General features: G+C 50.6%; 3 protein-coding genes across 3 annotated transcripts; 1 reads left to right on the plus strand and 2 right to left on the minus strand.

Annotated features, from left to right (window-relative positions):
• Window positions 1-113: 113 nt before the first annotated feature.
• AYO20_09432 (hypothetical protein) lies at window positions 114-5,420 on the minus strand (the record flags this gene model as incomplete). The annotated part of the gene is made up of 3 exons (XM_022647702.1): window positions 114-4,764; window positions 4,877-5,192; window positions 5,270-5,420. The coding sequence occupies 3 exons, from the start codon at window positions 5,418-5,420 to the stop codon at window positions 114-116; spliced, it is 5,118 nt and encodes a 1,705-aa protein (XP_022496311.1).
• A 1,749-nt stretch (window positions 5,421-7,169) lies between these two features.
• Window positions 7,170-8,457, minus strand: AYO20_09433 (hypothetical protein; the record flags this gene model as incomplete). The annotated part of the gene is made up of 4 exons (XM_022647703.1): window positions 7,170-7,530; window positions 7,578-7,834; window positions 7,889-7,985; window positions 8,129-8,457. 4 exons carry the CDS (start codon window positions 8,455-8,457, stop codon window positions 7,170-7,172), a joined length of 1,044 nt encoding a protein of 347 aa, XP_022496312.1.
• A 1,524-nt stretch (window positions 8,458-9,981) lies between these two features.
• Window positions 9,982-11,033, plus strand: AYO20_09434 (hypothetical protein; the record flags this gene model as incomplete). The annotated part of the gene is made up of 4 exons (XM_022647704.1): window positions 9,982-10,147; window positions 10,214-10,424; window positions 10,492-10,660; window positions 10,716-11,033. The coding sequence occupies 4 exons, from the start codon at window positions 9,982-9,984 to the stop codon at window positions 11,031-11,033; spliced, it is 864 nt and encodes a 287-aa protein (XP_022496313.1).
• Window positions 11,034-11,369: the final 336 nt, after the last annotated feature.

Raw genomic sequence — 11,369 nt, forward strand, 5'->3', positions numbered from 1 at the left:
TATCTGAAACTTTACATATGAAACTGTGTACGTGAAATCTAGGATAAATGGGTTGAGGTGTGTGAAGCAATCACATCTCAAGGAGTGCATCCTTTCCCAACCACAACTCCTGTCTAGTCATTTGTCGGCAAGGTGGACTCGTCAAGCTTGAAAGCCCACAAGCGGCCAACAGTGTCGTCGCCGTAGAACGAATCCTCGTCTGCTGATATATCGGCGACGCCAAAGCAGTACCACGTGGGATCTTCGTCGGCATTCTCATAGAATTCGACCAAGGTCGCCCCAGCGGCTGCTGAGTCCGTGATACATTGCTGTAGCGACGTCTCCAATGTCCATCCTCCATGATTTCCATCTTCCCCAGGTGGGTTATTGAAGCCAAAGACATTTGTCATCGAGCCCGGCCCTCCACCACTGATGCCTTCCAGCGACACATGGCATGCATCATAGAATTCATCATAGGTAGTCCCGTTCGCCAACTGGACTGAACCTGCAAGTTGTGAAGGTTCGCAGACCTCTGTAGATTGTGTGATGGCAAAACCCCAAACCTTACCGACTGTCGCATCAGGAGAGAAACTGTCGGCTTCAATGGGCAAGTCGTTGACTGCAACACAGTACCACGAATCATCCGCACCAATGTAAAACTCGAACATAGTGCCAGCTTGCGAGACTGTTTGGTCAGCACAGGATTTGACGGCGGCATCGAAGGTCCAGTCGGCATAGTCTGGGGCAGGCCATTGCACTGACACGACTCGGTTAAGGTATTGCAGTCCACCAGGTATATTGCCTTGGAGCGACGCACTGCAGCCAGTGTAGAATTCGGAGAAGACAGTTCCATCTGTTGCGACAATGTCGTCGAGCGGCGAATTCTGGCACGAATTCTCCCAGACGAAACCCCAGACATTGATCACATTCGTATCAGTGTAGAAGGAGGAGTCGTCCAAAGTCAGATCGTCGACGCCGACACAGAGCCAATTCTGATCCACATCGACATAAAACTCAACCGCTGTCGCAGCGCTGTCGACGGCAGTCTGAACACATCTACTGACAGCATCTTCAAATGTCCAGCCTTCATAATTGTCTGACGCTTGCCATTGGACTGCGAACTGCTTCGGAAGATATTGCAGACCGCCTGTCGTCGCTCCTTCCAATGACTCACCGCAACCTGTGTAAACGTTACGGAAAGTCTGGGTTGTATCATAAAGGGCGGTGACATCTCCGATTGCCGAAGGTGTACATGCAGGTATCGTGGTTGTTGATGTGGCCGAAGTTGTAGCCGTGCTTGAGACACTGCCGGTTGTCGTTGTCGTTGTCGTTGTCGTTGTCGTTGTTGTCGTGGATGAGCCAGAGAAGTCGATTTGAGGCCTGGCATTCGCTCCCGAAACCTTGATCGCCGTATCTGCAGTGAAGTCGTACGGCTGGAAATCGATTGTCGTGTAGATAAAACCGCACATATTGGTCCCTAGGTTTCGATATTCGATAGAGACGGCATTGCACGAGCCATCTTCATTGCACTTGGCAATACAGTCGGCCAAAGTTGCAACATCAGCGAAGCTGGAAAAGTACGTCCATCCATTAACGCTCCCCTGTCCACACAGAGTTTCCCATGTGTCGCCATTCGCATCGCTTACTATTTCCCCATTTGTGCAGGTCGGTGTTGGGGTAGTTGCAGTCGTTGTTATTGTCGTCGTACCCGTGGTTGTCGTCGTGCCGGAAGTCGTCACGACCGGCACTGATGAAGACGTAGATGTGCTTGAACTAACTGGATCAACAATGGTTGCAGAAACTGCCTTCAACGTAACTTGGATGCAGCCCTCAGGAACCGAGCTATCAGTGGAAACAACCAGGCCGCCGTTCAGTGAGCACTCAGTCACCACTGATGAAATCGTCAAAACTCCGTCGCTACGAATCGTTGCAGTGACGGGAGGATCCGGTTGAACAGTCGCCATCACTATTTGAGTGGGCGTGGTGAACGTAAAACCGACCCAGACAGGTGTGCCACTCACTACCACCATTAACGATTCATCATCGGCAATAACGAAGGTGCTTGCTTCGGATTGGGAGTCGACAAGACTGCTCAAGCCAGTCTGCGGGTTCAGCACAAGATATTGAGTGCCTCGCTTGATCCTGCGACCCGCCACTCCCGTCTCAGCAGCGATGTAGAACGTCTCAGCTGATGTCGGAATGTCGATGATGGTGCTTGTTGTGGTGGTCGGTGTTGACGTAGCTGTCGTCGAGACGTCAACTGTTGAGGTGCTCGTCGTGGTGATTGATGTAGAAGTTGCGGTGCTGTCAATTGTTGTCGTACTTATCGTAGTCAAGGATCCTGGAGTAGATGTTGTGGTGCTTGTCGTGGTCAATAGTGTTGAGCTTGAAGTTATAGTGTCGTCGATAGTGTTGCCGCTGACAGGATCACGAGCGAAGTCGCCGGATATCTTCAGCGCCGTATCCCATCCAGCGTATTCGGCCGGGGTCCAAGACACAACGGATGTCAGACCCCAACAATAGACCGTACCACTGTCGTCGGGCCCGACCTCCACCATGTTGCATGTGTCAATCCCATCGCATAGCTCAATGCACTGGGCCAGAGTAGTGCCAGTGCCCAGGTTGAAAATGGTACCGGTACCTTCACCACCTCCAAGTCGAACCACGTCGCAAAGAACTTGCCATGTGTCGCCGTTTGAGTCAACGAGATTTGTTGGTTGACACGACGCTGCCGCCGTGGTGGTGGTGGTAACAGAGGTTGAAGTTGTAGTCAAGCTAGATGTTGCAATTGTTGTGGGGGAGGCGGAAGTTGTTGTCAGGATTGACGGTGTGGTTGGAGGAGCGAGCGTAGACTGACTAGTTGTAGCGCTAGGGGCTGAAGTCGTAGTCAGAGTTGACACGGTGCTTGAAGGCGCAGACGTCGTGGTTGATGATGTAGTTGTCACCGAAACCATTCTGCTAGGTAGATACCAGCCGTATGCATCTGCAATTCCTGGATAGGGCTGGAATTGTGCCGGATCATTGGTGATGCCGTTAAGGGTCCAGCACACCCATCGATTGTTATTGCGAATATCAGTCTCAAATTCGAAGACCGGAGAGCCATCATTATCAGCAACCTGAGCGCATTCGAGCAATGCCTCCTCGAATGTATAATCGGTGCGTTGATATACGTAAAGATTGTTAAAGTCCAGTGTTTGCCAATCCAAGGACAATCCACACCCAGAGGAGAAGAAGTTAATCCAGGAATTTCCGGTCGTGGTATCCAACACGTCGCCGACTGAAGCCGATGTAGCCACGCAATTTGCGGATGATGTCGTGCTTGTCACACTGGTCGTGGTTGTTGTTACGAATGAGCTGGACGTAGTAGTCAAGGTTGAGCTTGTAAGCGTCTGGCTGGAGAAGGTCGACAATGTTGCTGTAGAGCTAGAGGAAGTGCTGGTGCTGCTTGAAGTATCATCACCCCCAAGCACTGTCATAGCATTCATGGTGAAAACTGTCTCATCGTCCACAAAAATCCCATCATCTGCCACCAGACCAGTCCAAAAGCCACAATGCCATTTGAAGTCTGACGACGACTGGTAATAAGTCCAAACACTGGCGCTCAGCTGCTCGGCAGTCGCCACACACTGATTCAAAAAGGCGGTGGGATCACTGCTATAATCTCCATCACCTGAGGTGACGAGAGAGTAGCTATCTCCGAGAGTCGTGGGAATGGCTGCAAAGCAGCTATAGAAGAATTGCGTATATTGAGTGCCACTCGGTGCAGTTTGATCTTGCAGCGGTAGTATAGAGCAATTTGGTCCACTTGTCTCCTCGGTTTTCGTTGCGGTTGTTGTGGTTGTGGTCGCGCTGCTGCCTGAGGTTGTGCTATCCAAGATTTGACTGCTGGTCGAGACATAGACCGTTGAAGTGAGACTGGAGGTAGAGCTGATAATTATAGGCGTGGTTGTCAACGAGGACAAAGAGGTAGTAGAAGTAATGTCAACTGTAGTCGAGGTCGAGGCCTGTGTTGTCACCGGCGAGGTTTGTGGTGACGGCGTGACTGTGCTAGCGACTTCAGTGTTGTAGGAGTCTGTGTCTGTATCCGGCACAGGGGTGACAGGGGCACAGCTGCTGTCTGTCGCGGAGCCAACATTGACGGACATGACGTTGCCCGCACCAACGCAGAAGCCAGCCCCTGGCAAGACAAGAGCGCTACCAGAGATTGACCATACTATTGTTGTTGGCATGGCTGAAACTGATGAATAAATCATCAAAGCTGAAGTTCCCGAACCACCACCGAAGCCAACTACCAAAGTGGTGCCGAAAATCATCAGCACGCCATCAGACGTGAGAACGAAGGCCACAGCATCAGCTGGAGAGCTCACAAGCACGAGTGCTCCATTGACATACCCCACAACCAGGATGTCTCGCTTGTGTTTGCCTGGTCCAGCAGTGTTTACCTGAATGGAAAAGGGCTGACCAACTGAAGGGGTTGATGTATCTGCAGTCAAAGTGGTAGAAGAGGTTCCCGAGGTGGTCAGAGTGACAGAGACGGTGGTCAGGCTTGTCGTCCTGGGGAGACTATCAGGATCTGCAGAGGTTGAAGTCCCAATGCTTGAAGACGTGGCAGGATCCGCTGGAGTAGTTGAGCTTGTGTCCGCAGACGAGCTCGCACCCACAGTGGTGGATGCAGTAGAAGGCGTGGAACTCGAGGCCGGTGTAGTGGTCGGTATTCCCGATGTGGATGTCGTTGTAGAACAATCTGCACCAGGTACTGTCAATGTCCGCACTTCGAGAACATCTCTTTTCTTCAGAGTAGTTGTGATAACCTCAAATGAGCATTCTGATGAAGATGTGGTGATAAGTGCAGTGCTTGTGGTGCCCGGAGTGAGAGGAGAAGTTGTCTCTGTTGTACTTGTTGAGATGTCCAACGTCGAGGTCGAGGTCGAGATGCTTGATGAAAAGGTAGGCGAGGAGCTTGTTGCGATGGCTGTCGTCGACAGAGAAGGGCTGACAGGCGAGTACATGGAAGTGGACCTGAATGTGATCGAGCTGCCAGTAGATGTTCTGGGCAGGCTTGTAGAAACAGAAGTCCAAATAGCAGTGGTTGAGGTGGACTTGGATGAAGAATCCGCAGTGGTATGGTGTGAACTGGGCTGGTTTGTCGCCGGTCGTGATCCGGTGCCTGAACGAGATAGCGAGCTTGACGATGAGGTCAAAGCTCCCGATGACTGCGACACAGAACCAACCCAATCATGCCAGTCGTGTCCGTCAGATACACCCGTGGGCAAAGTAGGATACGTCGTACCAATGCTGACAGAGGTGGTCGAATCGCAAGGGCAGGTGAAGACAAATCTAGTGAGGGTCTCTGTGACGGTGGTATCATGATTAGCTGGTAAACCAAGTGAATGAGTGGACGCCGCGAGGGCCAGAGCTACGGTGAGGTGTAGCAAGCCCATGGTAGCTGTTAACAAACGAGTGACGAAGGTCAGTATACAAAGTCAAAGTCAGTACATAGTCGCCTTGGATCAAGAGACTGAAGTCGGATGCGAGGAGAGAAGACTGCTTTGTAGTGAACACCCTCACCCTCCTACCTGTACCATCTCCTTCGGAACCACCGCTTTGGAGACGCCATGCTATAGCATGATATCCACATATCGATCCCTTGTGATGGGAGGCGAAGCGCCTTGGTGGCAGTCTCGATCGCATTTGAGTTGCGAGCGGAGTCTCGTGGCATTGTAAATTCACTAGAGTCGTTGATGGTGGAAATAGGAACAGGAAGGATTTTCGGCCAAAAGTGGAAAGCGCAGCTTGGCAGCTGAGGTGGCGTTGGCCAGAACCGGGACCAGAATCAACAATAATTCCCATCAACACCAGTGCCACCGTTGAGCAAACCACGGCTCATCCACGTGGCTGAGCTGAATCGAACACCTCCACTACCAAAACCGATTGACGAGACGGACGCCAACGACCCCTATCGCCCTTTTAGGGGTTTTAGAGGCGTTCTTTACTTGTTTGAGCACCATTTCACCCCTGGGTGCCCGTGAGATGGCGTCAATACTGACGGAAATATTGATGCCAGGCACCACCATGAGGAGCACCCTCTCACTCCTCACAGCCTCACTCGCCTTCCCTTAACCTCACCGCGACCCTAGTGGAACATGCGTCTGTAAGCTAGAGGCCAGAAAAAAGGCAAAAGGAAAAGGTCTCCACAAGAGAAGTTAACAAGCGATGAGTGAGAAGGCCAAAAAGGGGTAAAGAGATGGGAAAATAGTAGCAATTGCTAACATGCGTCGTTCCACACTTTTGGATTTTGCGGTCTGATGCACACGAAGATGTCTGGAGAGCTGTATTGGATTAGCCATGCCAGTCTGGATGATGGGAGAATTGGAACCGCAAATGCATCAATGTCACGAAAATACAAGCCTCGAACATTCAGTCAATCTACCATTACACCGCAGGTGACGGTGTTCTTTATTGTGTTTGACAAGTCCCAAGCAGACCGTCCGCACGAACAGACGTGGCGAGCGATAAGGTTGGCGGCATCATAGTTGTTGTGTAAGGCGATCCTCTCTGGTAACATAAGTTCCTCGATCTGAGGCGTTATTCAACGGTCACAACACGAGGTACTCTCCGTCAATTTCAGACTGGGGAAATGGTCCCTGTGAGGAGTCTGCTGTACATTCATGCCTAATGTTGTACGAGGTACTGTATACTGTACCATCCACCGCGCTGGCCATGGCGAATTCGAGCACAATTGTTCGCTTGCAGGTGATGCCGCACAGGTAGAAAGGAGAGTTGATTTGGCCCCGATCCGGAGGTTGAGGCGTGAGCTCGTTTTACCCATCTTGGCGGACCAACTTGAATAAGCAAGGAAATCTATCTAGCGCGCCTGAGACTTTGTTGTGTGGCGTGGTGGAAATTATTCGGCTAACCTTCCAGATAGGGTTAGGGCAACCGGCGATGCGAAGCGTATCAGTCCAAATATACAGATCATCAGCGGAAGCTGCGGCGACGAGGTGGTGATGTCTGCTTCAGCAGTGATCAGGGGTTTCCAAGCTCGACGTATTATGTAGACGGACCCTTATATCCAGGCAGCAAAGGTTCAAATGTGAAGGTGACATGGAGGATTTATGCCCACCATTCCATTAGCTCGTTCTCTGCTGGTATTGCTCTCAGAAAGGCACCAGTCGATATGTGCAAGGTATTTATCTAGGATATCCTGTAAGGTCGCGTGATGAAGAACTGAGAAAGATCTTACTAGCCACATTCCATCGCCTGCTAAATTGATCGAGAATTGTCTTCAGGGAAGCCAGCGCCGATGAACATCGTGCATCGTGCGTGGTCGGTGATTGGGATATCGTGACAAGTCCTGCTTGATAGATTGAGTAGATGACAAAGGGCGGTATGCGAGTGTAGTCTGTGGTTTTAGGGTCAGACTCGTTATACTTTTGGATGATGTCGTCGGCGACATCAGCCGCAGTTGTATTTGTCCTCTGTAAATGGCCATTGTCGATCATGTCATGATTATGGTTCCAGCTCGGCGCCTCACGAAGCAGCATCAATGCGCTGAGAACATATGAGTCCTCGTATACCTAAGAAGGCGCGAAGCTCACCTGTTAACCATGCCCATAGCACCGCAGTAACTTCCGTACTTCTCATGGGCTTGGAATGTTAGTAGTAGCGCAAGAGCAGCGAGCGTGCGGTCCAACTGTTCTGCTTCTTGTCGCTGGAATAGCTTGTCTTGCGTTGCATCATTGATATGCCGAAGGACACGACCTAACAAATGTGCCACTTGAACTTGTCGTGCAAAAGGCCCTACCCGCGTGCTTGATGGTGTGGACATTGGCATTGGGGGACCTGGCGGTAACACCTGCTTTCCAAGTCAACCAAACGACAGGTAAATATCGATGAAAGTCCGAGTTACTCCTTGATCCCAGGCGTCATCATCGACAGGGAGAAGGCTCTCCGGTCTGGGATCTCTGGAGACGAAGGCGTGACTGCCGCGCCTCAAATTTGCGTACCTATCAAAACTGTTAGAAAGCGCCTTTGAAGCTTTGACTCATGTCACAAGGATCTAAGACGATACAAGGATTGTTGTAGAGATCCTACGTCTTGAAGAACCCTCTGTCAACCATATAACATAGCGAAAGCCGATCTCACGCACCGATCAAGCAAGACGATAGCCCACCATGCTCGTCTCTCTTCCTCTTGTTTGATCCAATCATTGATATCCGGCGGCCATCGTCCCAGGGGCAACTCGTCAATGCCCAACGCAACTCCACTCGAAGCACACGTCCCGATTGATACATATGCTGAATGGTTAATGTCGTGGCCGAGCTCGAAGAGCGTAACCAGGAGTCTAGACTGCAGAACGCGAAGAGAGTATCGCCCAGCAGTCTCCAAAAGAGTGATCAAGCTCTTCACCTTGGCATAGAGTAATGCTCCTGTGCGCTGGAAGTCATCGTCCGAGGGTTCCTTGACGAGCAGATACATGCAGAACAGCAGCAACGAGAAGCTAGCGCTTTTGTTTGTACCATTCACACGCAACTCCTCATAGAAAAGAACCTTCGAGATGAACGGAAGCCAGTGATAAGCTTTCTCGAAGTATTTTATCGCGGCTAGTTCCAGTTCAGCTTCGCTTCCAACAAAGTGTAATATCTCATTGGTGATATATTGATCCGGTACCGAAACAAAGAGACCAGTGAACGACGATCCTGTTCTTGTTGTAGAGTACGTAGTCCTGGAGTACGCCGCAGGCAGTCCTTGTAAACTTTGAATCGGCGGAAAATGGCGGTAGTCGACATCCAAGTCTTGCTGGCGCTCAATGCGGTTGCATTCCTTCCGGTGCAGATATGGCGATATCTCCGAATAACGACAGGATCGACCAATACTATAGAAGATGAGACTGTTACTGCGTACGGTGAGAATCACTTACCGAAGACAGGTTTGGCAGCACGGGAGTTTCTTGTCACACTTCCGCTTCAGTCGTCGGCAGGGCAGGCATACATGCAATGCTCTCTGGCAGTGTGCACCTTTGTCATCCATGATACTGCTGGTGTGGGGCCACTGTGATTTCACTAGCTGACCACTCCGCTGGAGAAAAACTCTTGAGTGATATGTAGTTGCCGTGATAAGACGGAGGAAGCGGGGAGGGGCAGTGTAGAACTTTTGCCCCAAGATGGGAGAAACGACTTGGTCATTAGCATTTAGTTAGATTCTGTCGGCGATATCGGTGAATGGCTCATTGTAACCCCGTCTAATGTACCCCGTCTTAACCTACCCCATTTCTACGTACCACATCTTAACCCACCTCCGTGTTTTCCAGGGTGTGACATGTATTGACTAGTCAGCTAGTTCAGGTCTTTGGGCTCCGCTTCTGCAGCCGCCCTTGCAGCCGCTCTTGCAGCCGCTCCAAAGTCACTTTACCTCATTCATACAGTTCCCTGCATTGAATTGTATCCCTGTCCCCGGTGCACTTGATATATAGTTCAGAACGTGCTCTTGCCACTATCGGTGGACGTTTTGAGCATCGATAGCGCCGGAAAACAGGGAAGGCTGGGTGTGATCTAACCCTGAATAGGAAGTCTCTAGTTGGACATCTGCGGGGCATAGCAACCAGGTGCGTAATATGTTCTATCAATATAGTCTCAGGAATGTCAACGCCGAAATTCTCACCATGATCGAATACTAGTAGGTACTTGCACTAGCTTCGTGTTTTCCGAACTGAGATAGGCGCTTGTAATGCTACGCCTTGGCACTTTAGACGTCGCTTGATCCGTGGACTGTGCCCTGGCTCAGTACGGAGTACTCAGGTCAGATTTCTCATTTCATGTCGCAGGGGGGGGATCGCATTCGGTTGCTTTCGGGCACCCTCTTCAAGGAACTCCGTTTGCCCGAAGATTAGCTCGATTGTCAGTCGTGAAGTTCAATTTCAACATATTCCGAGTGACGTATAAATTTCTAGGATCTCTGCAATTCGGGATACAGGACCAGGTGAAACTCAGTGGCAACTTCAACATGACGACGCCACAAGGACCTACAGGAACCCCAAGCCACGACGCTGTACAGACGATCACTCAACATATGAGTCATCAGGAGAAAACTGCGGCGATACACGCGTCACGTTTTGGGTATGGACCTCTTGCGCATCTGAAGTCGTCAGAAGTTGAAGACCTCCTTCCCGGTAAGCAATATAATGTCCCATGTGAATAACATGGGCGGCAAAGACGTCTGGTCTGATTCTTTTCAGCATTCGGGGGCGAATTCCAACCCGGTCTCTACAAAGGGGTTGCAAGTCGGAAGTTTGCGAATCCTGCTCCTCTCGGCCTATACGCCTTCGCATTGACGACCTTTGTCCTCAGCTTGATCAATTGCGGTGCTCGTGGGGTAGACGTACCCAATATTGTGGTCGCTCTCGCGGTCGGCTATGGCGGGCTTGTACAATTACTTGCGGGCATGTGGTAAGTCTTGGTTATGCGTCTCCGGGCTTGCTTTTTGTTGTTAGAAAGTCATCTGACTCGTGTACAGGGAGATGGCCATTGGGAATACCTTCGGTGCTACGGCTCTATCATCCTACGGTGGCTTTTGGATAGCATTCGCTATAGTCCTCACTCCGGGCGGTTTCCAAATCGTCTCCTCCATCGAAGAGGCTGGTGGTGCGCAGACATTTGCAAATTCTTTCGCATTTTTCCTGTTTGTAAGTGACAATGCCAGGTTGTCTTGCCCCCCAAGATGGCTAACTACGGTAATAGGGGTGGTTCATCTTTACCACCATTCTCCTCGTGTGCACCTTGAAGTCTACTCTCGCATTCTTTCTCCTTTTCCTGACCTTGGATCTGGCGTTTTTGATGTTAGCGTGTTCCTACTTGACAACTGGAAGCACCAACGTTCATCTTACTCGTGCTGGAGGGGCATTTGGTCTCGCAGCTGCCTTCCTGGCTTGGTACAATGCTCTTGCCGGCCTCGCAGACACATCCAATAGCTTTGTTATCATTCCGGTGGCACACTTCCCCTGGTCCGAGAAAGGTCGCCAACAACGCGGACTCCGAACAGCTGAGCACACAGCCTAGAGTCAACCGATACCGTTTGCAGCGAATAGGCCCGCTCATATGAGTACTGGAACGAAGAGAGGTCTGCACAGGTGGTTGGGAGATCAGCCAAAGCCCCTACAGAGTCCAAACGTCAAAAATGGTGGACGGAACATCGAATGGCCCGTTACTTGCAATAATTATAATTACTCAGATTAATTCGATAACTGGAGTCTCGATTGTGTCGATATTGACCATTCTCCATCTGGGAAGGATCCAGAGTTCTGCACTTTCTGTGGTAAGGAAGTCAAGCGATGACCGCTCATGCTCTTTGTGGATTACAAGTACTACTATTTTGATGGCACTTAATTTATTCAT

The sequence above is a fragment of the Fonsecaea nubica genome (genome assembly GCF_001646965.1).
Source record: "Fonsecaea nubica strain CBS 269.64 chromosome Unknown Scaff87, whole genome shotgun sequence".
Classification (NCBI taxonomy): Eukaryota; Fungi; Ascomycota; class Eurotiomycetes; order Chaetothyriales; family Herpotrichiellaceae; genus Fonsecaea; species Fonsecaea nubica.